This window comes from Camellia sinensis, chromosome 1 (genome assembly GCF_055761805.1).
Source record: "Camellia sinensis isolate YWXY chromosome 1, ASM5576180v1, whole genome shotgun sequence".
NCBI classification, from domain to species: Eukaryota; Viridiplantae; Streptophyta; class Magnoliopsida; order Ericales; family Theaceae; genus Camellia; species Camellia sinensis.
Genome location: NC_138961.1, coordinates 79,151,639 through 79,178,655, shown reverse-complemented (window position 1 = coordinate 79,178,655; position 27,017 = coordinate 79,151,639). Strand labels below are relative to the sequence as shown.

General features: G+C 40.3%; 2 protein-coding genes across 3 annotated transcripts; one reads left to right on the top strand and one right to left on the bottom strand.

Annotated features, from left to right (window-relative positions):
• Window positions 1–696: 696 nt before the first annotated feature.
• On the bottom strand, window positions 697–8,639 carry LOC145789806 (uncharacterized). 2 transcript variants are annotated; one of them, XM_082867256.1, is made up of 5 exons: window positions 8,308–8,639; window positions 1,668–1,814; window positions 1,552–1,581; window positions 1,080–1,324; window positions 697–1,010 (listed from the first exon to the last, which is right to left on the bottom strand). In XM_082867256.1, the coding sequence occupies exons 2-5, from the start codon at window positions 1,696–1,698 to the stop codon at window positions 852–854; spliced, it is 465 nt and encodes a 154-aa protein (XP_082723382.1). In that variant the 5' UTR covers window positions 1,699–1,814; window positions 8,308–8,639; the 3' UTR covers window positions 697–851. The 2 variants fall into 2 exon arrangements, with proteins under 2 accessions (XP_082723382.1, XP_082723384.1); XM_082867258.1 differs by lacking the exon at window positions 8,308–8,639 and having other exon boundaries at window positions 1,668–1,860.
• LOC145804024 (uncharacterized) lies at window positions 1,697–27,017 on the top strand. The gene is made up of 5 exons (XM_082897452.1): window positions 1,697–1,822; window positions 15,059–15,391; window positions 25,941–26,102; window positions 26,196–26,789; window positions 26,871–27,017. Exons 1-5 carry the CDS (start codon window positions 1,697–1,699, stop codon window positions 27,015–27,017), a joined length of 1,362 nt encoding a protein of 453 aa, XP_082753578.1.

The window sequence follows — 27,017 nt, the reverse complement described above, 5'->3', positions numbered from 1 at the left end:
CAAACTTGTTTGTCGTGATTTGTACTCCTTTCTTGGGACACAATAGCCAACATTTTAGCTTTCATTTGTTGTATCTATGTCGAGAGCTTTGCTCGCATATCCTCCCCCAGTTCCTCGGTAATCTCATCCCTTAACTCTTATCTCAACTCCGCACGGACCTGTTTGGTGATCATAGTAACAGTCGATGACTGAGATCCTGATTGTGATGACTTTGATGCATCTCCATACACCGTGCTCCAAGGCACATCCTTGCCATAAGTACGACAATATCCATGCCTGTCTTCACCGACCACATCGTGAAAAACACTACCTCAAGCATCTTTTGTAATGCAGTAATCTTCAGGCAATGTGAAGAGTTAGTGCTCAAACTCATCTTGTACAGTAAAATAACAAGTATATATGTACATAATTAGATAGTTCAAACAAAATCAAATATAAATATAAATTTAAGAATTTGAAAATACCATGGTTTGCCTAACATTAGGGTTAGTTTGATTGCGTGTATATTTCCATACAATCATTTTATCCATGGGCAACCCTTTAGCAATTATCTGAAATTTTGAAAATTAACTATCACCCAAGTAAGTTACATGCATATTGATATTTACCTAAATCATATACACTTTCCTTTGAATTTGAGTGAATGAAGTACGTCTTGTCGTATGATTAATATAATGAAAGGAACAACTTCTAGCATTGTGGACTGTAATGTCCTGTAAAGTTTCCATAAATGTAAGTTGCAAGTATACAAAGTTATTAATTTTTCTAAAGCTACGTGCTTCGTAATTAACTTATTTTATTTACCTCTACTTTCTTGGTCTTCCAATAATCAACAAGATCATACCACTGTTCTAGAACAATTTGTGGAGGCACCATGTCTTTGATATTAGGATGAGACTTAAAAGGCTTAAAATACTTATTCTTGATCTTTTTTTGTCATCCTTCCGCAAGTCATTGCACTTTTTCAAGCAACATGGTTTGTACCCATCCAGACAAATTTGTAAATTATCCTACAGTACAATTTAAATCATTAGTTCAATTAATAATATAATTAAACAATTTACTAAATATGCTTTTACCTTAACGTCCTTCCATATTAGCTCAAGAACATCAATAGGCAATTGGGTTGAATCAACGTACGTAAGAGGAACAATGTTCTCATTACGTACCATGAACCCAAGTTGGCTAGTTAACTTAGATATATTATCTCCCATAGGATTGAAGTTGGCATCAAAATCAATGGCCAACTTCTTGCCCGTACCCCAATCTTTAATGTCTTTCGCGAATCCTCGACCTCGAGTGGAAGATAAAGAAATTGTAGGGCCTGTGATGGACAATGAAAAAAAAAAAACAAAAATTATAAAAATTGATAATAAATAACTTGTAGTTGAATTAATGTAATTAAATACATCACCACTTGTAATACCTGAGGTGGCTTGTGAATTAGTCTCTAGATTTGGAACAGATTATAACAATAAATATATTATATAAGAATATAATAAATAACATATAAATTGAAGCATAAATTAAATACATAACATATTCTTGTACCTGAGGTGGGATGTGAAGAAGTTATCGGTCCTAGCATATGAAATTACCCAAATTATGTATAGTGAAAATGAAATAATTTAATTAATATAATTTAAATACATAACAAATTTGTACACCTATGGTAGCCCTGAAGACGACGTTGGTCATGACAATTGTGATGATGGTGCTGGATGTATCGGCGGCTATGATGATCGTGGTGGCTATATCGTTGGCTGTGATGGTGATGGTGGCTGTATCAATGGCTAAGATGGTGGTGATTGTGTCTACATACGTAAAACATCAAGCATAGTGTGAGAGAGATGAGTAAGCTTCCTCTTCTGTACCATAACAATCTATAAGAAATACAGTTGAAAATATAGAGAATAGGTTGGAGTTAATAATGTAAATATAATACAAACATAATGAATAAATTAGAAACACATAAAATTGATAAATAATGTAACATGCCCAAATGCGTAGTTCATTAAAGCATGACAGTTTATTGTCTCATTATAGAATCCCAAAAATTATTACAAAATGTCTTAATTCTCTTTCATTTCAACATCAACAGTTTCTCCTTCTACAACTTCCCACACCCAGGCAACTTCATCATCACGGACCCTTATATTTTGTTCTAATTGTTAACTCATATATGGCTCAGTTTCTGGATCAGTAGAATACATATCAAGTAAACCCCTTTGAGACATCTTGACAACCACTTGTCAATTTGGTTCTATAGGGTCTGAAACATACCAAACTTGTTTAGCTTGGGATGCAAAGTTGAAAGGTTCATTGTTGATTTCATCATCTCGGTACAACAAATGGTTGAAATAAATCAATGTGAACGTCAAATTATCTTCTTTCTTCCCTCGAACATTGTCAATCCAGTCACACTTGAACAATAAACACTTCATTGCATTGGTGTATCGGATTTCAATGATAGTTGTCACTTGTCTATAATAGTACACAGCCCCTACATGAGGATTTTTGTCCTTCCAACTACCGTAACTAATAGTAACTTCTTTCAAAGCTACACCAAAATTTTGACTAGCTCGACGATCATCCATAGCCTTGACCCGAAAACGGAACCATTAGTTATGTAACCAATGAACCTTCTTACTCCGTTATGAGAACCATTTGCCAGTGTATTAATCTCTTCAGAAAATATGCCATTATCAGTCCTTTGCGAAGTGTGAACCTATTTAAAACATGAAAGCAATTCAAAAGGCAAATCAACCTAAGTTATAATATATAGCTAGATTTGTCCATACATACATGTTTTTTAAACCAAGTGCGAAAAGTTTCAAAATGTTCACTACGGAGTTGCTGATCATCAGCACGAGACATTTTCATCTTAAGTACTTCAAGGTGTTTCCTACATAAGTTGAAAAATTATCAATTAAAAATTAATATTTTAAATGTAATAAAAAAACTGGGCAAATATTGAGTAAGTGGTACCTACTTTAGGAATGGTTCAATTGCTCTCATATTGAACAAGATATATTAATGACAATGTACATAAGAAGTATGAGCAAGATTGAAAGTTGTGGTTTCACCAACAACACAGCCCATATTATTTGCACCATTGTAGTTTCTCACGAGGCCGATTAGATTTAGTTTCTACATCATTAAGATATTGAGCGCAAAAATTCATGCATTCTTCTATAAGATAAACTTTAGCCATTGAACCTTTCAGATGAACCCGATTATGCACATATTGCTTCAAGTAAGAAGATATCTCTCAATTGGACAAATCCATCAAAATTGATTCGCTCCAGCCATTAATGCTTTATCAGCTAAGTGTATAGGCAGATACTCCATTATATCAAAAAAAGCTAGTGGAATATTTTCTCCAAATGACAAAGTGTTAGTGCTATACGACCTTGGATATATTCTAGACCTGTTTGATGATTTACTTTGGAACATAATTGTCTGAAGAAATTACTCAATTCAATCAAGGCTTGAACAACATTCTTAGGCAACAATCCTCGTACACCTAAAGGAACAAATTGTTGCATCAGAACATGACTATTGTGGCTCTTTAGACCCAGAATGCTTTTTATCCTGTAATCGTACACGATGAGAGATATTTGATGAATACCTGTTAGGAACTCTAACTTCCTTAATCAATTGAACGAAAAGAAAAATTCTCATCCTTGGTCTTTGTGAATTGTGCTAGTGGCAAATAAGCTTTATTCAAGCATCTTGACTACAAGTGTAGGAGTTTTCGAATATTCATTTCTTGCAGATCGCACCGAGCATTGACATTATCTTTGGATTTTCCTGCAACCCGCAATATTGTCCATAGTACATTGTCACACACATTCTTCTCTATATGCATCCTATCAAGGTTATGTCTTATTAGACTGTACTCCCAATATGGCAATTCAAAAAAATATACTCTTTTTTTTTTTGTTTTTTTTTCCTCCCAACTGTGAGTGTGAGGCCCAGTTTTCTCCCATTCCAGTTGTCTCCAATGCCTCTCTTAAAGGTCATCCATCACGTATTGGATTAAGATACCCTCCAATTCTAGTTGTAGCAAAATCTCTAATCCATACAACAATCTCGGTTTGAGACTCAATTCTCGAGTACCATCAAACGATACTATATCCTTCAGAAATTTATGACCACTAGGTAGAAATATGCGATGACTTAAATATGTTTGTTTCCTACCATGTTTCAACCAACACAATCTAGTTTCCTTATTGCAACATGGAAATGCATATTATCCTTTCGTGCTTCATCTAGACAAGTTCGCATATGCTAGAAAATCACTAATTGTCCATAACAAAGCTACATGCATTTAAAACATTTGATTCGTTGATGCATCAAATGTAGAAACACCATCAGTCCATAGTTCCTTCAACTCCTCAATCAACAGTTGCATATACACATCAATTTTGTCACCAGGTCCTTCTAGGCCATCGATAAGTAAAGACAAAATTGAAAATGGTTGTTTCATGCATATCCATGGCGGCAAGTTGTATCGAATGAGAACAAGAAGCCAGGTGCTATGAACTATGTTCATTGATCTGAATAGGTTAAAGCCATTAGATGCTAACCCAAGCCTTACACTTCAAAAATCATCCGCAAAGTCAGTATTTTGACGGCCAACATCTTTCTATGCAAGGGAGTCAGCTGGATGTCTTCAGACACCATCATCTTGTCGTTCCTCTATATGACATCTTATGAGCTTGCCTGTTTTGGACAACGTAAACAACCTCTGCAATCTTTGCTTCAAAGGGAAATACCTCATCAGTTTTGAGGGTATTCGTTTGCCATCTCCATGAGTAACATTTGAACTATCAGCTCCATTTTGTTTTTACCTAGAACTTTTGCATATAACACATTTATCAACATTGATGTACTCATTTCGGAACAAAATACAACTATTGGGGCATACATCCCATATCTCATATGTGAAACCCAAATCTATAGTGATCTTTTAAGCTTTATAGTAAGCATTAGGAAGTTCCGCACCCTCAAGGAAAGCTTCATTCAACTACTCAAGTAACATGGAAATAGAAGTGTCACTTCACTGATTTAGCACCTTCATATATAGAATTGGAACAATGAATGACAAGGATGTGAACTTCTGATAAACCGAATACAATTCACTCTGAACGTCCTCTAAAAGGTTGAAATAATTTGCAGTCTTTACATTTGGACCTAACTGCGGATCAGTTGCAAGTGGTTTTACTACATTGGGATTGGCTAATGCCTATGGCTCATCACCCACAACACTTGTAATAGTAAGTGGAATACCAGTAACATCGTGTATCATTCCGACCATATCATCCCTAATGTTTTCATTCACTAATGCTTCATTATCTTGGTTACCATGCATAGAAGTATACGACTCTCCACAATTAATCCAATGTCTGTATTTGTTCAGAAAGCCATTACAAATCAAGTGCTCCTGCACACTATCTCAGACAAGATGATAGCGATTCTCACATTTCCTACATAGACAACAAATCATCGAACCTGTAGCCCTATTGGTATATGCAAACACCAGAAATCGATCGATCCCATTCATGTATTCTCTTGACATCCTATTTAGCAAATCAATCTAACTCTTGTCCATTTTGTTTACTTCTCCTAAGTATATATTATGTACACATGAACATGCATATTAATTAACCATCACAACAATTCTAAATAATTCGTACATCAGAAATGCATACCTATCCATTAAAATGAATTGACTCTCAACGAAAATTAAGGCATGAGAAACTAATAAGTATAGAAAAACCGTTACCAAATATCATGCAATCATATAATAATCGAAAAACAAAACACGCATTGTGATTAGTTAAAACAATGTGATGAATTCTATTTAAAGTATGATAGACCCAGTTAAAATGAAAAACTTCACTATTTTAGCCAATCAGAGTCTATTTTATCCACATATATTATCAAGTGTAAATAAAATCGAACTCAAAATTAACTAATATGAAGGTAACCCATATGCCTCCCATTCTAGGGACTATTTACTAAGGCCACACCATGTTCTGTCCAAGGATTATACCAAGGGTTGTAACTTGTACCCACCATCTCATGAATTAGACACCACATTTAAACATCAATTTGATGTTTCACAAGATACAAAGTCTAAAGAACATCATTAGTTTTTGTTTACGAATCAAGAATATCAATTTTATGTCTTTGTATTCCTGATGTATTTTTAATCAAAGCGGAGAGAATCTAAAAATATGTGAAAATTTCAAAACACGATATGTGATTCAACAGTGTATTGGAACATGGGACATGACTTTTGGAGTGACAATATATATGTTGACAAACAATTTTAATTATAGACTACCCATAGGATTTGATTATCCTTGGGATTGAATGTTCTTACTTTGAAACATTTAATCATGCTCTATTTATGGCTACTCTAAAATGGGCTAACGGAAGTGCCTTGATGATGTCTTGGGCTAGGGATTTTTTTTACCATGATGATTAATTACTAAAAGTTAATTGGGTTTAAAAACCTGTCGAAAACGTCATGGTCACTATAAAATATTTTGGTCTGTATAAAACATCATGGTATACCAAAAATAGGCAAAGTCACATGCCTAAATATGTCAACATCCCTACTTGTTTAGGCTCTTCAGCAGCATATAGTTACAATTATTGCAGAGGAAAAAGGGCTTTTATCTTATCTTCTAAACTGAACATTGAAATTAAAATAAATAAATCATATCCATCCCCCTAGTGTACATGGCGTAAGAATGATATTTCATTCCATTTTATTTTATTTCAGCAATTCTAAGATTGCACTATTCTATTTTGCTTATTCTTAAGAATGTAGACGAAATTTAGCATCAATACTCAGAATATGATGCATCTTATGAACTGTGCTTAATTTTTTTATAATTTTGTTACCAACGTAAAAACTAAACACATAAATAACATGAAATACAAGTATATGAACAAGAGTTTATCAAAAATTCTTAATGGATCCACTTCTAAATGCACCACTATAAATGTAATGTTGATAAAAAAAAAAAATGCATCACTTATAAAAGAGTTAATAAATGCATCACTATAAATGTGATTAAATTGCAATTTTTTTATTTATTTAAAAAAGCATCCATTTAAGATTGACTTTGAATTTCAAACATAATACATCCTTCCAAATAAAATTTATATAATATATTAAACATGAACCAACACCCTCTTGACCATCAATAGTCAAAATTTGCCAGCCACATATAGGCTAAAATTCTAACACCCTAATTGTTCCAATGGGCATTAATCCATCGAACAAGCTCACAAGTTTGTTATTAGTAGTCTTGGGGGCATATCAAAATTTGAAGAATGATGTAGCTTCCTCACTTGACAGTAATGGAATGAATAAATTAGGGAAGACAGGATTCACTATCAAGAAAAATAAACAAATAAATATAAATATAAATTAAATAAAAAAATGAGGACAAAAAAAAGAAGAAGGGAAGTTTGGTGTTGCACCCTGGGTTAATATTTCTATGTTTGGATCTACTATTGGTTGAGGAAAAAGTAAAGAAAATGAAACAATTTTCTTTACGAAGATTTTTTTTTTTCCGCTTCTTAAACTAATTTTAGAGGAATACAAAATACAATTCGAATGCATAATTAGTCCAAACATAAAAGATCATAAGAGAAAACAAGATACTCATGTCCCTTTTATTCTTCAAACTGATTCCTTCTCGGAACCTATATTTCATCCCTATTTTTCTTTTTCTTTTTTCTTATTTTATTTTAGAATACATACCTAACTTAATGATTCAAATGTACAATTTACCATCAATAAAAGACTATTTTTTTTATCATACTTTCTCATACATCCAAACCTTAGAAATCAAGATGATATATAGATATTCCATAAGATATTTCACAATCCCCTAACTTATTTCTTCAGTCTAAGTTCACCAAACAAAGCTTAGCAAATAAAGACCATTAACTAACAAAAACATTCACAGCACTTCGAATCAACCAATCAATCCTTCACACCCTCTCTCATCTCTCTCAATTTTTCAATCTTTGCACCACTTTCTAGGGTTCCATTCCCCACACTCATACTGGCACCGACAAAAATGGAGAATCACTTTTCACAGATTTGACATGAGCTTTAATTGTGAAACTGTTGCATAACGTGTTAGATTAATGTGTTTAGGGTTTGATTTATTTATTTTATTTGGTTAAATCCAAAGAAGATGGTTTGATTCCAATGAAGGCAAAATAAGAGGAAAAGAGGAGAGGATAGGCGAGGAGAGCAGATGAGAGATATACCTGGATACCAAAGGGAGAATCGGTGGAAAATAGCATCCAGTGCTGCTATAGGCAGTCTATGAAGGTAACATAAGAGTGAGAGCGAAAGCAAGAGAGTGATATTGTAAGCGTCCGTGAGAGCGAGTGTGAGAGGAGAGAAAATGAGAGGAGAGCAGGGTTACCTAAAACTCTTCGCATGCTGGTGCTATTGGGGCTACGGGATAGAAAAAGACGACTAGGAGTGAGAGAGATAGAGAGTGACGACTAGGAGAAGACAGGCGCTTTTTTTTTTTTTCTTGTTGATCTAAGGAGGGGATGCTAAAAGGGTAGGGAAGAGAAGGAAAAGAGGAAAGGCGCGAGAACCAAAAAAAAAAACTTTTGCGACAGATGAACAATGGCGTTGTAAAAAAAATAAAACAATCGAACAAAAAAAAATGACGAGTAATAAACTTTTTTTTTTGTCATGGTCTTGGATTTTCCATCACAAAAAAAATTAATTTGACGATGGCTTCATTTGCCATGGGAAAAACATGGTTTTGCGACAATTTTCAAACCATCACAAAAGGTTTTGTGTCTAAAGCTCCCTTTTCTAGTAGTGACTAATGAGACAACTGTCTCTACAAGAAATAAAAGAGAAGAAATGAGAAATTACTACCAATATTCTTGAGTTCTTGAGCGAAAGAATAAGGAAGAGTGGAAGAGAAAGATGGAGGAGAAGGAGAAAATGGAGAGAAATTAAAGAAACTTGAAATCCTAGCTTCTAGAAATCAAGGAAAATCACCAAAAGGTAAGAAAAATTTTCTTCTTTCTTGTGTTATTGATAGAAACTTGCAAGAAAATCATCTAAACTAGGTTTAGAGAAGATTTAGAATGGAGATTTGGAAGAGAGTTTGAAAAAGCAATAAGCGTCGAGAATTCTTGAGAAAAATCTTGTTTAGGAAAATTACACCAATGGTCCTTACATTTTGCCCCTTATATCGTTTGTCTCTCTGCTTTTAATTGACTCAATTTTGACCTTTCATTTTAAATTTTCTGTCAATTTGATTTAGGTAATATCGCTAGTGTTTTTGACGGAAAATAATTACTAAGTTAGTTGAGATTAACTCACTGAGTTTAGTAAATTTATAATGTTACTATAAAACTATAGCACATGCCACTTATAGGCATATTTTTCATTAAAAAAAATGTTAATAGTTGTAATCAATTGGACCAAATTGAAACAAAATCAGAAATTCATTGTCAAAATCGAGTCTATTGAACTTATAAGGACTAAAATAACATAAAAACCAAAGAATTTCGTACCATTTATTCATGTTTTGTGACTTATAACATCATAATTGGAGGCTTTATTTGAAGGATGCAGAAGGAAAAATGAGCAAGAACACCAAGAACACACACAACTAGATTTCTACTCGCCGACTGCATGTACAACCACTAGCCACCGCACGAGTGGCCTGCTCCGGACTAGCCACTGCATGTCCACTGCACGTGCAACCAACCATCACTGAGCAGCCATCCCCATCACATAAGCGACCATCACCACCAAATGAGTGGCCTAGTGAAGAATGGCAATTGCACCTCTTCCGCATGTGCGGCCAGAATCCTTTGCACATGCAGCCAAATAAGGCACTTGCTCGATTTGATTCCTTTTCGTTCTCTTTGACTCACCGAACCTCACTTCACTTGTTTGAGACCTAAAATAAAATTTAATGAAGCTTAGAAACCGACCTAAAGTGAGAAATTAGTTAAGAAGAGATAGTTGAAGTTAAGTTAACGCATTTTTTTTTCTTTTTATTCCATTGATGTTTGTATGCTTATTTTTGTAGGTCAAGGTTATGTGGAGTATCCCATTTAAAAGAGTCACTGTGAGTAATATTATTATAAAGCTATCTTCAAAAACGTTATTGGGAAACTCAATAATATAACATGTTTTAGGATGATACATTTTGTTTCAAAATGAAAGAATGTCTTATATTCTTTGTATCAATGCATTAGATGGCATTCTTACATATGTTTTAGCCATTGGAGGACAATAAACATGCCATTGTTCATTGTTGAGATGTCCTTCACCACCTAAGGGTGGGTTTGTTTAATCGGTATCCAAATTGATTATTACTTCATTTTAGTCTAATGGATGTACCTTGCTATTATGTTTTAGATATGAATTACTCTTGAAAGAAAAATGCTCGAATTCTCTTGAAGTGTGTAGCTTGCCTTTCATGCTCTTTTCGGATACGACTAGCCCTACAATTCGGACTTCCATGATTTTGAATCTGATCTCACAAGTGCAATGTAAAATAGACAAACACAAAAGAGTCCAAATATGGAAAATCTTTTGGAAAATCGATTTTGAATCAAAATGCCAAAAATGGACTATTTTGCCAGATTGCAGAGTTGCCACCTAGATATTTTTAGAAAATTTAGGAAACCCGAGACTCGTGCCAAAGGCCACTTATCCGTCATCACCTAAGTGTCTCGGCTTGAGAACTTAGGTACGAGAGGGGAAGGTCATGAATTAAGCACCCAATTTGCCCGATCAAAGATCAGTCTCTACTAATCATGATGTAATTCTTATTTATATTATATGCTCTTGTTCCAATTATTAGGTTATTTTACTATGTGTTGCACACAAGTATAAACTAATTTGCAAAAATTAGAACTTTTTGATTTCATGTTTGTTTAAAAAGTGTTTGAATATGTATCACTTGAAAAAGTGATATGATATATACATTACTCAAATTATTCTAATTCAAGCAATTAGCCTTCATCCACGGGCATTCAAGAGTTACATCACTTAAGCACTTAGCCTCATGGAAATATGCTTGACATGGCAACAATCACACTCATGCAATATGCTAAAGTAATAAATGTTCACCTTGTACTCCAAGGCAAGCCAAAAGAAAAGAGTTAGAAAAATGCATGCTCTAACTATAATGACTAATGCAACACATACAATATGCAATTAATAGGCTTGGCTACTAACATGGCATGTGAATCAATTTGATATCATGCAGTTTGAGCACGTTTTCAAAGAAGTATTTAAACCACAATGCTTGTTAGAATGAGGAGCTGAACCTTATACATGCAAGACGAATGGATGCAAATCATGGAAAATACTAAAAGAGATATGATGCTCTATGCTATCCATCATAAGCGGATAAATAAAAGGAAGAAAGACGTAGGGTTGGAAGACATAAAGATTATTACAAGTTTGCCCTCACGCAGGAGGGTCCGAATGAATGAATTAGCTAGGCTACTTAACTAATTATTACAATACCGAACTTAACTAACTATTCTGGCTAATTAAATAATCACAACACAAGATTAAATTAACTAGGTACTCTAACTAATTAATACAAATTAACCAACTAAACTAACTAATTAGTTACATTGAGGAACTAACTAACTAAGTAATTAATTCCAAGTTGTACAACATACTACTATTAACAAATGTAACAGGTCCCGAGGAGCAAGAAAATGGCTTATGCATGCATGTGAATTTCTCTCCTGAGAATGCCTCTACATTGTTTTTACACCTCAGCCTTTGCTCAGCTTTGTGAAGAAAGTGGTACTGCATGGCTGAAAAAGGTGGCCGGCAGGCCAGAAGTGGTGGCCGACTGCCCACTAATAGTGGTTTGCTACCAAATAAAGGTGGCCTGCCAGCCACTAATGTTGAGTTTTTCCTGCTACAATAGAAAATAGACAGAGCACAAAAAGAGCATTCTTGGGGGATGTCTGTCCACCCTACCCCTCATTATCATCAAACAGCTCAAAGGAGTGGTCAACTCGATTCGCAAGCCATCAATCGACGCAAATTCATTGTGTGATAACTTATGAAAAAAGGGAAACAATTTCAATAAATGCACAATTAAAGACTCACAAAACCCCTCCCTATCGTGATATTGATCAAGAGAAGCGGTTAACGTTGAAACTTGAACCATTTTCATCACTAGTTAGTATGAAGGCTGCAAGACTCAATGGGTTCAATTAACGTCTGATTGAACCGCAAACTATTTTATTATCTTGCTCCATTTTATTCCAATTTTAACACCTCTTTTAATTACCTTTCCATTCATTGGTCATATTAGCCCAAAATGATCATTGAGTCCCCTAATGGAAAGAAGTATCAAACAAAGGGTTGTTTTGGGGATGAGAGAGATGTATGGAAAGCTTGAAATAAATGCTATCAACTCAAATAGGTTGGTATCTAATCCCTAAAACACCAAACCTATGAGGATCGTGACACTACAAGCATGCAATACAAAGCATAAATGACATGGATAACTTAAAATAGTCTTAAAATAGGCTAAAACAGCACTGGAATTAAGGTACAAAAAGATAAAAGAGTAAGCTAAAATAATGGAGAAATTAAGCTAATAAACAAGCCGAAGGAGGGGTTGCTAACCCCTCCATTTTTGGGACTTCAAAACCACTTTTTTAGCTTCTAAAAACCTCTAAAATTCAGTGGTAAAAAGCTAAAAAAAAGATAATGAAAAGGTGGGAAACACAAGGGCTAGAGCCTAGAAGACAAGGTTCAAAGAAAGGTGGTCCATCCCTCTACCTTTAATGACTTTAAACCACAAGTTTCAGCCCACAAATAAAGGTGAAAAACAACCCAAAAGCTGCACTAAATAATAGAAATAAATAGGGAAAAGAAGCTCGAAGTTGTACCTCTTGAAGAGGAATGATCTTTTTGAATTATAAACCACTAATTCTACACCCTCAAGAGCTAAAATACAAGCTCAAACACCTTAGCAAAGAACTCTCAAGGTTTGGTTTAGAGTGTCAAGGCAAAGGATATAGAAGTTGCAAGAGAGAAAGACAAATGTAGAGAGAGAAATATTTTCCAAAACTTTTGCTCCCCAAATATTTCTAACCCTAAGTTTTAAGAGAGAGTCATCTATATATAGAAATATATCAGACCATCTTGAAAATATCCATACAGATACAGCTAAGGCAGTGCATGCATCTATGGAGACAACTAGCACAACTGGCAAAAAGATTTGAATTTTTACACAAGTAGGAGGCCGCTAATAGTGGGCGGCAGGCCACTAGTGGGTCTGCTAGTCCCTTGGATGGTCAAGCTAGAAAAACTACTATTTTAGTCGAAAAACAAGACACAAGGTTTGTAGGTTCAAAACTATGGTTTCCTTCTGAGGAAATCAAGCATTTGGACAAGTGTACAAATCATCTTTGGGTGATCAAGTCGGTTGTGCCCAAGTCGCAAGGGCGGTGAAAAATGGGATGTCTACAGTTGCCCTTCTTTGACAGAGCTCGAAGTCATGAAATGACGTGAGTGAATGTCAAAGCCCGAAGACGACCAATTTTGGCATGGCCGTAAGACTTCGGCAAACAATCAAGACATAAATTTAAATTTGTTGAGCTCAAAAGCTGCCTACGTATCCCTTTGCAAGGAATCAAACCAGCATAGTTCAGGGGTAGTAAGCAAATGATATGCACAAAGAATATACTTTGAAAGCTGGACTTACATGCTTCGTGAAACCGACTATTTTGAAATCCATGATCATAGAAGATGATGCAATAAGAAATAACAAGATAATCATAAATAAGTCCAACCACGTTTCACGCGCAAAGAAATGAAAATACACTCTAACCATGCTGAAATTGTAAGAAGAGGAGAAAAATCACTCAGGGTCGTACCTCCTACACCCCAAGATGCTGCGATAGATGAAAAAAGTATGAGATAGTGCGATAGATACGCAAAGTGAACGAGTGCGATAGATGTCCAAAGTGAACGAGTGCGATAGATATACAAAGTGAACAAGTGTGATAGATGCACAAAGTGAATGAGTGCGATAGATGCACAAAGTGAACAAGTGCGAAAATCAATACCATGACAACGCATGTTCTATGCAAGATAATAGGCAACCGACATATGATGTTAATTGAAAGTATGCTTTATGCAAGATAATTGAAAGCATGTTCTATGTAAAAGCATGTTCTACACACGATAATTGAAAGCATGTTCTATGCATAAAAAGGTAACAAATATGTAAACCAACAAAACGAACAAAAGCGATGTTCGACAACAACCTCCTACTTATCCCCCAGAGGCTTTGTAAAATGCCCAAAAAGGATACACCTTGTTCATATTTGAAATTGGGGCACGTCCGCGAGCTGGAGTACAACGGGCATTGGAACGACACAACCGGAACACAGTTTCGAGCTCCTCGAAAATCAAATCCAATATAAATACCTCAATCCTTCTTTCTAGACCCAAAATAGGACCTCCCATACACAGTTAGGGAAAAAGGGGAACAAACCAGGCACTGGGCCACAAAAGGGGCCTGTCGGCCACTAATGGTGTACGGTAACTCACTATTAGTGGCTTGCCGGCCACTAATGCAATTTCTGGGGCAAAAAGGGGATTTCGGCATGTATCTCTTTAAATACACCACCAAACTTCATTTCCTCACACACCCAAGTCCAAAATCACTCTCCCTCGCTCTCTAAGTGCTTCATCTCTCTAGATTTGTGCTTTGTACGTGTTTTCTAACGCCCCACGCAAACTTTATTTGCAAAACCTCGTTGGTCCTCTACACTTTGAACCGATCAGATTTTGTTTGCGTTGATTTTTTTGAGTTTTCAAAACTTCGGGCTTGTTTCCCGTGAGTTTTTCTAAGGTTGCACAAATTTTCTCGGCATTTGACTTTTTCTTCCATTTTCTCTCTCCTAGGGTTGACTTTTTCCAACTTTTCCCTCTTTTCTTCATTTTTCTTCATTTTCACCCACTTGTCACCCATATTTCCAGATAGCAGATGACATTCCAAATGTTGGTGCCCCTCCCGAGGTACCTATTCTTCTACTTGCTGTGGAGGTTGAGGAACCTAGAGCCATTGAGGCTGGCGATGTAGCGAAGGACATTGCCGCTAACTTCGAGGCAGAGGCAAAGGTCTTCGCCCTAGGGCTCAAGCCTGAGTTACCACCATTGAGAGTGAGGCCTTTTTATCCGGCTGCTTACCATCCTCGCACGCACACGATGGCAACCAGAGGCATTAGACGTTTTGATGATTTCATTGCTGGTGTGCCAGAGGATATTTTGCTGAGGGAGCTAGACTCCCACCTTTCCCAAGGTGCTACTAAGGTACAAACTTTATTTTCATGCTTTATTGCCTTTCATATGACTGTCTTGCATTGCCTTTCATCTGACTGCTTTCCACTGTCTTTCATCTAACTATCTTGCGCTGCCTTTCATCTGACTGTCTTTCATCGGATTCATTCTTTCTTTGCCACAAGAGAACTCTTGCTCCTGTAGAGGTTATGGAGCAGTGACGGCCAGGGATTGGTAGCACTATCTCCTCCCGCGGGTTCATGACCTTGTCGACGAGGCAGGCTTTGGCTTATTCTGCACTGGGCTCACACGCCACATGGCTAGCTGGGTCTTACTCGGAGAGTTAGTGGAGAGGTGGTGGGATACCACCAACTCCTTCCATTTCTCTTCAACTGGGGAGATGACGATGACCCCCTATGATTTTTTGATGATCACAGGTTTAGGAGTAGGGGGTGATCCGATCCCTTTCGACATGGACATGGGTGAGTGGAAAGCGGCCTGGACGTACTTGCTCAGAGCGAGCCCAACCCTATACAGACCAGCTATGGTGCGATAAAGTTGGTTTCTCCAGCGCTTTCACTAGAGTCAGCCTGAGGCACAGAATGAGGTAGAGCAGTACACCCGGGGCTTTTTGATGTGCCTTCTCGGTACCACCTTGTTCATGATCAGGTGGAACACCATGGGCTTGTACTTGCTGAGTGCCTATGACCTTGCCCTGGGTCGGATTTTATGACTGGGGTGGAGCTGGCCTTGCCGCACTCTATGGCTACATGAGTTCCAGTTCCTGTGTGAAAGGAAACATGATTGAAGGCTGCTGGAGAGCCTGAGAGGTTTGCACTGCACTTTCCATTCTATTTACTTCTTCTTACGCTCTCTGCTTTGCATTTTCTGCCTTATATTTGTTCATGCATTGTGCTTTTTGCTTTGCACTTTATGTTTGATATCTGTTCACAAACTATGCCCTCACATGCTGATCTTTTAATTTGATATCTGTTCACACACTCCTTAATTCACACTACTGATCTTTTCTTGTAACTGTGGGTTTTCTTGTATCTATGGTGTTCACAACTCCCACTTCTTGGGTTGGGTTTCCTGCATATGTGTCCTCCGACAATTTTTCCTTTGTCATCAGCCTTTCCAACTATTGATGTCTGCTGAGATTGATAACACCAATTCAGGTTTGGTTTGACTAGTTGGCACAATATAGCAACTCGGGTCATACACCCTCTTAAATAAGTCTCCAGCAACTCGGGTCATACACCCTCTTAGATAAGTCTCCAGGACACTCTAATAACAGACTAGTACCTTCCTTGAAGGTCAAAACCTCCTTTACAGTGGATGTTGTCACCGCTGATCTAGAAGGCTCAGACGTGTCCATCATGGACAAGTTTGTGCCCTCAGGAATGAACATCGTCGGTCTTGGTAGGTGAGAGGGGCTAATATATGCACTGGGTTTATAAGACGTGGCTAGTGTATGGATCAGGTTAGAGTGGATTTGTGGTCACATTTGGTTTTTGAGGTGGAGCGATTACTTTGTTATCAATGAGATCCTGAATCTCATGATATAATTAGAAGCACTGGTCGGTGTCATGACCATGCTACTAGTGAAAAGCACAATATTTTGCAGGGTTGTGTTTGGGTGGAAGAGAATTGGAAAATGGACGAGGTTCTAAGGGTTTTAGGTGCCCTTTTTGACTAGCACGTGAATGGTTTTTGACAGGGTCATGTGTAGTTGGTTAAAAGTCCTACCCTGAGGTCGGGTAGGGTTAGATGAGGTTGGTGGGCCTACATTGGCAAAGGGGTCGGCGGTTCTTGCTGTGGTAACAACACTTACGTCTGATGGCCTTGTAATTGTGCTACTACTGACAACATTGGGACTGCAAAGAAGCAACCTTTTTGCCAGCTCCTTCTCATCTGTAACAAGTCCCTATTTCATGGCATCCTCAATTTGAACCCCCATTTCATGAAGCTCTATGAATGTAAATAGAGGTAAAAAAATCATCTTCTGCAACAACTTACCATGCAGATTCCAGACAACCATTCTTATCTGATCCTTTTTTGAAGGTCGGGTGGTCATCATCGAGGCTTTGGCCCTCCATTTTGTCACAAACTCAGAGAAACCCTTATTCGGCTCTTAACGCATGTAGACGTCCCCGAACGCCTGCAACAAGCCCGCGGGGGACCTCGCTACAGCTCGGACTCGATTTGTAGTCACGGTTCTAAGTCTGACCCAAAGAGTCCAAATCCGGCAAATCGTTTTGAGAAAACAGATTTTTGAAAGAAGTGCCAAACATGGACTGCTTTGCCAGATACAGAGTCGCCACCTAAATATTTTATTTTGGGAAATTTAGGAAACCCTGACTCGGTGCCAAAAGGCCATGTGTTCGTTATCACCAAAGTTGCCTCGGCTCGGGAACTTGGGTACGATTGGGGAAGGTCACTTCGTGAGCACCCCCGCTCGCCCGGTCATAGACCGGCCTCTACTAACCATGATATCAATTTTTTGAAAAACATTGTGAGTTCTTATTCCGGTTTATTAGCCTAGGTTCCTATGTGATGCGCACAGCATACAAATGTAGACCGAGTCTCCTGAATTGGAACGAAACATTTCATGCTTGTTTTTGAAAGTGGTTTGCTACCCGCAGGTAGGCTTTAAAAAATTTGATGATTTATTCCAATTTAAGTAACCCAACCTTCACCCACAGGCATTCAGGCAGTTATATCAGATAAGCATATAGCCTCATGGTAAGCATGCTATTCATGGCAGTCACTCACACTCATGCAAGGATGCTAAACCATAAAGCTTACCGAGTACTCCAAGCCAAAATAGGAATTCATTAGAAATCATGCATGATCCTAACTATACAGAAATGCCTAATGCAACACATGCAAAATGCAATTATAGCAGGCTCGGCTATTCTAAGATGGCATGTGAAATGTTACAACTATCATGTATTCAACTTTGAAATCGAAAGTACAATGCAGTTAGTATGATGCGCCGAGCCCGGTGCATGCAATACAGATGAATGAATGCAAACATGCTATCATACTGTATGCTAATTTAAATATGCCCTAATCTAACCATCATAAATGGATAAATAAAAGGGAGAAAGACGTGGGGTTGGAAGACATACATCACACTCACGCACACTTATTACAGTTGTGCCCTCACGCAGAGGGTCCGAATAAATATACAGTCCAAATATTACAGTCCCGAATAAAAGAATATTACAGTCCAAAATATTACAAAATCCTAATTAATTAATGAATTAACTAAGAAAGCAAATAAAACTGGCGTGCAAGCCAGGGACTGCCTTGCTTCTGATGGATGATGCATGTCCGGGTTGTCTTGCGCGGAAATCCACCGGAATGCCCCAATTAGCCTCTGTTTACACCTATTCTTGAAATGCGTGCCAAGCCCCGAAAAGTTGCTGATTCTTCGTTTTGCTGCAACAGAGAGCAGGAAAGGGGCATAGCAATGTATTTGCACAGATATATGCATGTCTCGAACCTCGTGCCACCAATCACGCATACCGAGGCATGATGGCCGAGGAGTCGAAATGCACAACTCAATATAGGATGAATGCACATGAAACTACAGCTAAAACCTAACTCCATCATGGATAGTCCGGAGTGTCGGTGACTGGGGAATTGAGACACATTCCGTCACTCGGAGTACGAAATGTACCTCGTTTCCCGTGCCCGGGCTAACTCCTATCCCGAACACGATGCAATATGCATGATATGTATGAAATGCAACTAAGATACAATCCTAACATACATAATGCTATGGAAATGAGATGCCTCGAAATGCGTGCACATGGGCACGCAAACCGAAAAAATGACAGAATGCAATCTAAGATACAACCTAGTATGCACAATGCTTATGAAAATGGGATGCCTCGAAATGCGTGCACATGGGCACGCAAACCGAGGCAATGACGGAATGCAATGAAATGACATGGAAACATGATATGGGCTTATACCAACATGAGTGAGCCTCAGCCGCACTCACATAGGATGCCGGCGGATAAAAACGAAGTGCCTCGAAATGTGTGCACACGGGCACGCAAACCGAGGCGATGGCAGAATGCGATGAAATGACTTAAAAATGTGATATGGGCTTATACCAATATGAGTGAGCCTCAGCCACACTCACATAGGATGCCGGCGGATAAAAATGAAGTGCCTCGAAATGCGTGCACACCGGCACGCAAACCGAGGCGATGGCAGAATGCGATGCAATGACATAAAAATGGCATGAAATCATTCTAATGGAATTTCAGCACTAAAATATGGGGGAAAACAGTCCCGAAATGAGGCGAAATGACATGAAATGCAAGGAATTGTCCCGAAATGCGGATTTAGGCACCCGAAATGGCCCATAGCTATGCCAAACATGCACAATATGGACATGCAATGCAAAGACAGAAGCTAGGCAGTCCCAAAAAAGGCACTTTCACAGTTATAAACATGGGCAAACAGCAAGCATAGGTATGGCAAAAATAGCATGCCAGAATAGGGGTAATGAAGCAAGTGATATAAGAAAAACCCAAACTGAAAAATTTCCTTCTACAACACTGAAGAGGGACCAAAAATATGAATATTTACAGTATATGGCAGCCTCAAACTCAGTATAAAAACATGCTAAAAAATGAGCACAAGATTGGGGCTCAAAAGGTGCTATAACATGAAGTATACAAAATAATCACCAAACAGCCAAAGACCCTTAATAAAACATGTAGAATGGCCCAAAATAAGCACTTTTCCAGAACTGTAAAATGGCCAAAAAAAAAAGCATGATAGGCTAACTAAACATGCAAGAATGGGGAATAAAAGAAGGATATAACATGAAGTGACCTATGGAGGTCCCAAACCATGAAAGGACCTAAATGAAACATGAAGAAAGGACCAAAATAAGCATCTTTTCAGAACTGTAAAATGGCCAAAAACAAAAGCATGGTAGGCTGCCATTGCATGCAAGAATGGGGAAGAAAAGAGGAGTATAAAGGTAGGTACAACATGGGAGTCCCAAATGGTGTTGAGTTCTTCTTAAATGTTGAAGAGGGGCTCAAAATAAGCCTAATATCAGTTTACAACATGCTCGAAAACAGATTACTCATGGGCCAAAAATAGCATGCAAAATTATGACATACAAGAGGATCAATGAAGCAAGTTCATCATAGAGAGCTCAAACAGGGTTGAGCCCTTAATGAAAGGTGAAAATGAGCTCAAAAGAGGGCCCTTTTCAGTTAGGGCCGGAGCTTGAAACAAAAAGCAAGTGGGGCCTACAAATAGATCAAGAAAAAGGGTCAAAAGAGGAGAAGTATCACTTACCCTTGAAGACTCAAACTTTTGTTGCTTCTTGGACCAATTTGCAGCTTCTTTGGCCTTTGCGAAACCTTCCTTGTTGCTGGAAATGAGGTGGTGGTGGTAGAGCTTGGTGGTGTAGAAGAAATGATGGTTAGGGACTTAGAGATTTTTCAAGAAATGTGAGGTATGGAGATGGAGTTGTGTATGGAGGCTTGAAGGTGAAGTTTTCTAACCCCAACAAAGGATATATCTTGCTTGCTATATAGGCCAACAAGGGGGTGTAAAGGTTGGGGAAAAGGAGACAAACTTTCCCCCACAAAATATCCCCCGGATAAAGATCTTTTCTGGGGGATAAAGCTCCACAGCTGTAAAGGGAACAGCGCAAGGAGCTCGGCCGGCCTGGTACTTTTGCTGCAGGTGGTCGGCCGGCCACACCCTAGCCGGCCGGCTAGGGGTCAAAAAGGTCAATCAGATTTTCTGGCCGGCCACCAACTGGTGGGGTCCTCCTATCTGTGTACAACACAACTCTGTGGTTAAAAGTCCAAGAAAGTGGGTCCAAGGGGTTCAACATTAGCCCGGAAGGAGGGGGTCAAACGGGTCAAGTTGAATTAATGGCCGGCCATGAACTTGTAGGGTCCTCTCATGTGTGTACATCACAAATATGTGGTTCAAAGTTCAAGAAAAAGGGTCCAAGGGGTTCAACATTAGCCCGGAATGAGGGGGTCAAAAGGGTCAAGTTGAATTAATGGCCGGCCATGAACTTTTAGGGTCCTCTCATGTGTGTACATCACAAATATGTGGTTCAAAGTTCAAGAAAAAGGGTCCAAGGGGTTCAACATTAGCCCGGAATGAGGGGGTCAAAAGGGTCAAGTTGAATTAATGGCCGGCCATGAACTTTTAGGGTCCTCTCATGTGTGTACATCACAAATATGTGGTTCAAAGTTCAAGAAAAAGGGTCCAAGGGGTTCAACATTAGCCCGGAAGTGCGAAAAACGTGCGCCGGAGGGCGTCGGAGGATGTATAACTGGTTGCTGCAACAATTACTGGCCTCCCACCCTTCAGTGACCTCCCCGGTGATAAAACAGAGGTACCTGCCAAAAATGAACGAAAACCGTTGCAAACGAATGCTCGGGGACCAAAACGCGCAGTTCGGGGTCCCGAAAATGGGCTGTTAAGCACCGAAAGTGGCATTCGGCCACGAAGTGGGCTTCTCAGCCCCCAGTGTCCCTCAAAAGGGAGCAAATAGGAAGTATGCCAAAAATTAGAGCAATAGGAGATGGTTAAGCGGTCCCGAACCGAGGCACACGGCCTGACGGCTCCAAAAACCAGAAACCGGACTCCGAAATGGGAAAAATGGCCTACGGCCACCAAATGTAGCCTACGGACATTGAGAGATGGTCTACGGGACCTCTCCCTCCCCTCAGGAAAAGAAACAGAGAAAAACGAGTCTGGTTCGCAAACTGAGACAAGGCACAGAAGAGGGTTCGGAAGTCCGGAGGCAGGGCTCACGGCCGCGACTCTAAAACTTCTGAACGAGCACATTATGCAACATCACCAAGCGCTCAATCGGTGACGTCTGAGTCTTAAGGTCGGTCAAAAATGGGGTGTCTACAGTTGCCCCTCTTTGACAGAACTCGGAAGTCATAAGTGACGGGAGTGAATGTCAAAGCCCAGAGACGACCCATTTTTGACAAGGCCGAAGACTTAGACAAACAGACAGGATAAACAGAGATGCGCCCGCAGGCATGCCCGCAGGCAGGGGGCAAAATGCGAATGATATGCAAGAAGCCGAAGGTAACCCAATGATCATGCAAATGCAGCAAGCTGTAATGAAGCAAGTATTCGCAAATAGATGCAACAGTTTTAAGCAAGAATGCAAAGCAACAACTACATTTCATGCAGTTAAGAATGCGGAGGATTATTCAATCCCCGCCACGTCTCACACGGAGAAGATACGATACATGCGCGATTCGTCTGGTCGCACCAGCCTCAATTGAACCGTACATACAATATCGTGCCTGCAAAAGAGAGAAACTCAACGAGCACAATATGCTACCAACATATATTTAATGTGATTCCGAAGGTTCGACACACGTAGTGCCGGCAAGTGAATGCATCGCAATGCAAGAGTGGAACATGCGTGACGACGTATGCTCAAACATAAAGGTATGCCAATATCAAGAAATGTGCATGTTAATGCAGGTATGCTCATGAGAATGCAAGATAATGTGACACGCGCATGAATCAGGGTGTTCGTTTGTTATGAAACAACGAGTACGGAAACGCGTGTTTCGGCGAAGGCAACTCGATCGCGGCCTCCGACCCACTTCCCTGAAAGGTTACAACTCATTCAAAAAGGATACACTTTGATTTCGATGAATGATGATGAGACATATGTCAGAACTTGAAGCTGAAGTCCCGGCGGAGCTATTTCGCGACCGGAAGTGTACTTTTCTTAAACTTTTTCAGGTCCCGGGAACTCCGATCTTCCTCAAAATTTGCAGAGAGCTAGGTGGGCATGTGAGGGACATGGCCGGCCGTTCATCTTCCCAAGGGGAGGTGGCCAACCGGTTTCCCATAAAGCTAATGGCTGGCCGGCCAGTTATACAAAAAGAAGATAGCTGGCCGGCTAGAAAAAGGGGCCGGCCGGCCATATGCCAGATCCGAGGGCAGTTTGGTCTTTTTCACCCCCTTCCTTCATGCTTCTTCAACCAAGACTTGAGGCCTATAAAAGGCAGCCGAGGCCCCTTCTTTTCTTGCCTTCTACACCACTTTCTTTTCCAGATCTGAGTTTCATACGTGTTTTCCAACGCCCCGTGCAAATTGTTTCCGCAAAAACATTCAGTTTCAAGCACTTTGAAGCGATTAAATTCCGGCTTCGGAGCTTCTTTTTGCATTTTCGCCACTTGAGGTAAGTTTATCTCAATATTTGGAATATTTTCTCGGGAGTTGACTTTTGTTGACTTTTTCCAATTTTGGCTCATTTTTGCTCATTTTTGCTCCTTTTGCAGATTCTTTGAAAATGGCGGGTAATTCTCCCCACGGCGGAGGTTTTCCAGGTGCCGGCGATGATTTCGATCATATGACTCTACCCCCGAGGACCCGACCTTTCATTCCCGGGAGGTACCGTCCGCCAGCACATGTCCTCCCTCGTGCTGTCTTCCGTCACTTCACTAGCTTTGACGAGCGAGCACCCGTGGATCTGCTTCTCCGAGAGCCGGAGCATCACCTCTCTCATGAGGCCCGAGAGGTATTTACTTCATTTTCTGTATTTTTCGTGCATTTCGTACCTTTGCCATGCTTGAACATGCAGTTTAGCTTATGACATAGTACTTTGCTTGCATCTTGAACATGTAATTTCAACATTCGAATTTCTGAACACTCGGCTCGTTAATTAATTGCGAACACACAGTCCACATTAGAACACACGGCTCAAACACTGATTTGTCGAACACACAGCCCGAATTCGAAAGTGAACACACAGCCCACACTTTAAATTTTCTGAACACGCAGCCCAGATTAGATAGTGAACACGCAGCCCACACTAGTTGAAATTTGAACACGCAGCCCAAACTTTAAATTTTCTGAACACGCAGCCCAGATAGATAGTGAACACGCAGCCCACAATTTAACTAAAAGTTGAACACGCAGCCTAAACTTCAAATTTTCTGAACACGCAGCCCAGATAGATAGTGAACACGCAGCCCAGATTAATAGTGAACACGCAGCCCACACTGGTAGAAAGTTGAACACGCAGCCCAAACTTTAAATTTTCTGAACACGCAGCCCATATAGATAGTGAACACGCAACCCACAATTTAACTGAAAGTTGAACACGCAGCCGAAACTTCAAATTTTCTGAGCACGCAGCCCAGATAGATAGTGAACACGCAGCCCACAATTTAACTGAAAGTTGAACACGCAGACCAAACTTCAAATTTTCTGAACACGCAGCCCAGATAGATAGTGAACACGCAGCCCACACTAGTAGAAAGTTGAACACGCAGCCCAAACTTCAAATTTTCTGAACACGCAGCCCAGATAGATAGTGAACACGCAACCAACAATTTAACTGAAAGTTGAACACGCAGCCCAAACTTCAAATTTTCTGAGCACGCAGCCCAGATAGATAGTGAACACGCAGCCCACAATTTAACTGAAAGTTGAACACGCAGCCCAAACTTCAAATTTTCTGAACACGCAGCCCAGATAGATAGTGAACACGCAGCCCACAATTTAACTGAATGTTGAACACGCAGCCCAAACTTCAAATTTTCTGAACACGCAGCCCAGATAGATAGTGAACACGCAGCCCACAATTTAACTGAATTTGCATGTAGCTTATTCCACTTCATCGGCATACAGCCCATTTCATCTCATTGGCACACAGCCCAGTTCAATCTCATTGGTACACAGCCCATTCATTCCATTGGCACACAGCCCATTCATTTCATTATTGACACATGTATTCATTCTGAATGCAGGTTGGTTCCCGCAGTGTGCGGGGGTATGGTTCCACCATCGCGCGGGACTGGTATGCCGAGCTCCCGGAGGCCGTCCGAGATTTGGTAGATTTGGCAGGATTCGGGCCTTTCTGCGTCGGGTTGTCACGTTGTCCTGCCAGGAGGACACTGATGGCAGCCTTGGTAGAGAGATGGTGGGACACCACCAACTCCTTTCATTTTTCTGCTACCGGGGACATGACTATGACCCCTTTTGACTTCGCTGTATTGACCGGCCTTGACATCGGAGGTTGGTCCATCCCCTACGATGAGGATATGGGCGAGTGAGAGGCTGCCTGGATGTATCTATTGGGGGCTCGCCCACCTGTTGACAGGGTCTCTGGGAGAGTCCGATACACTTGGTTCTCTTCCCATTTTCGGCGGGCGGAGATGGTGCCTGAGACTCCCGAGGAGACAGAGCAGTATGCCCGTGGTTTCCTTATGTTCCTCTTCGGGACTACTCTGTTTGCCGACAGAGGGAACACAGTTGGGCTATACCTGCTGAGCGCTCTGGTTGACCTATCACAGGTCCACCGATATGACTGGGGTGGCGCCGGCCTGGCTACCCTTTACTTTTATATGAGCGCGACCTCCCGCGGGCGAGGCGATTTACTTGGCGGCTACTGGAGAGCCTGGGAGGTACTTTTCTGTCCTCTTGATTTACATTTCTGCTCTTCATTACTTGTACATTGCACACACAGCGCACTTTTACAGTCTGTATTTTGCTCTCAGCATTTTGTACTTACATTCTGCACTGCTTTTCTCAGCTATGGGTCTATGTATACTTCCCATCATTAGCCCCAGAGTTGGAGGTGGCAGGGATTCTCATGACCCCATATTCATTGGTGTTCGAGGGCCCGCACCGGCCGAGACCTCGAGAGACCCTCCTTAACCTGCGACAGTACTTCGACACTGTGCGACATTCAGAGGTACCTCAGAACTTTCAGTTCCTTTCATTTTCATCTTTGATTTGCTCTGTATATTCTTGATTTCTGATTGGTTTATGCATTTATCATCCGCAGATCACATGGCAGCCCTGGGTGTCCCTGGGTGACGGTCTCCGACTTCAGTATACCGGAGCGTCGGACATCTCCCAGTATAGGGTCCTGCTTGAAGGGCCGGTTGGCAGGGCATGGTTCCTGGGGGAACGCTTTCTGCGCCAGGTATGGGGGTATCTTTCTCAGGATCCTCCCGCAGTACCTCCAGCCAGTATGCGGACTGCTGACAGGCTCTCTTACTTGGAGGTAGTCGGCGCCATGCTGGGTAGTGATGCTTTACTATATATTGAGGAGGGGGACTACGCCACTTACCGTCCCATATATTTGATGCCTCCATTGACGGGAGCTCATATCCCGATGATGAGGCCTGCCGGTATGTCATCCTCGGGCCAGGCTCAGGCTCGGGCTGCAGACGCCCCTTCTACTAGCAGGGCTGGTACATCTAGAGGTGGGAGTAGACCGGTTCCTCCGGTTCCGTCGACTCATCCTCATCCCGGATGGCCAAATATGCCGACTGAGTTGATGGCGTGGCAGTATGGGGCTATCTCTCCGACTCCGATCCCGCTAGAGCCTCCGATGCCCAGTGATCGATACGCCATTGATCTGGACTCACCGCCGGTATGCTCCACTTTTTTCATTCATCATTCAGATGTTTAGACACTCTTCTGTTCACTGATGAATATGAGCTCATTTTTGCAGCCATCGCGAGGGTACATGGAGGAGGTGGTTGGACTGGTGGCCACACTCGAGGGCATGGTCCTGCGTAGGGAGGCACAGTTGTCTGTCGCAGGCATTCAGGTACCCTTCAGTTTTCTGGCATTTATCATACTTCTGATGACATGCTGA

Bases quoted from the DNA above. Each gene is read 5' to 3' on its own strand.
- LOC145804024 (XM_082897452.1), top strand. From the start codon at position 1,697: ATGACAATTGTGATGATGGTGCTGGATGTATCGGCGGCTATGATGATC. The intron at 15,392-25,940 runs GTACAAACTTTA...TGCTTTTCTCAG, and splicing joins TTTCCCAAGGTGCTACTAAG to CTATGGGTCTATGTATACTT. The intron at 26,790-26,870 runs GTATGCTCCACT...TCATTTTTGCAG, and splicing joins TTGATCTGGACTCACCGCCG to CCATCGCGAGGGTACATGGA.
- LOC145789806 (XM_082867256.1), bottom strand. From the start codon at position 1,698: ATGACCAACGTCGTCTTCAGGGCTACCATAG. The intron at 1,325-1,551 runs GTACAAGAATAT...TGTCCATCACAG, and splicing joins TTCTTCACATCCCACCTCAG to GCCCTACAATTTCTTTATCT. The intron at 1,011-1,079 runs GTAAAAGCATAT...ATTGTACTGTAG, and splicing joins TAATATGGAAGGACGTTAAG to GATAATTTACAAATTTGTCT.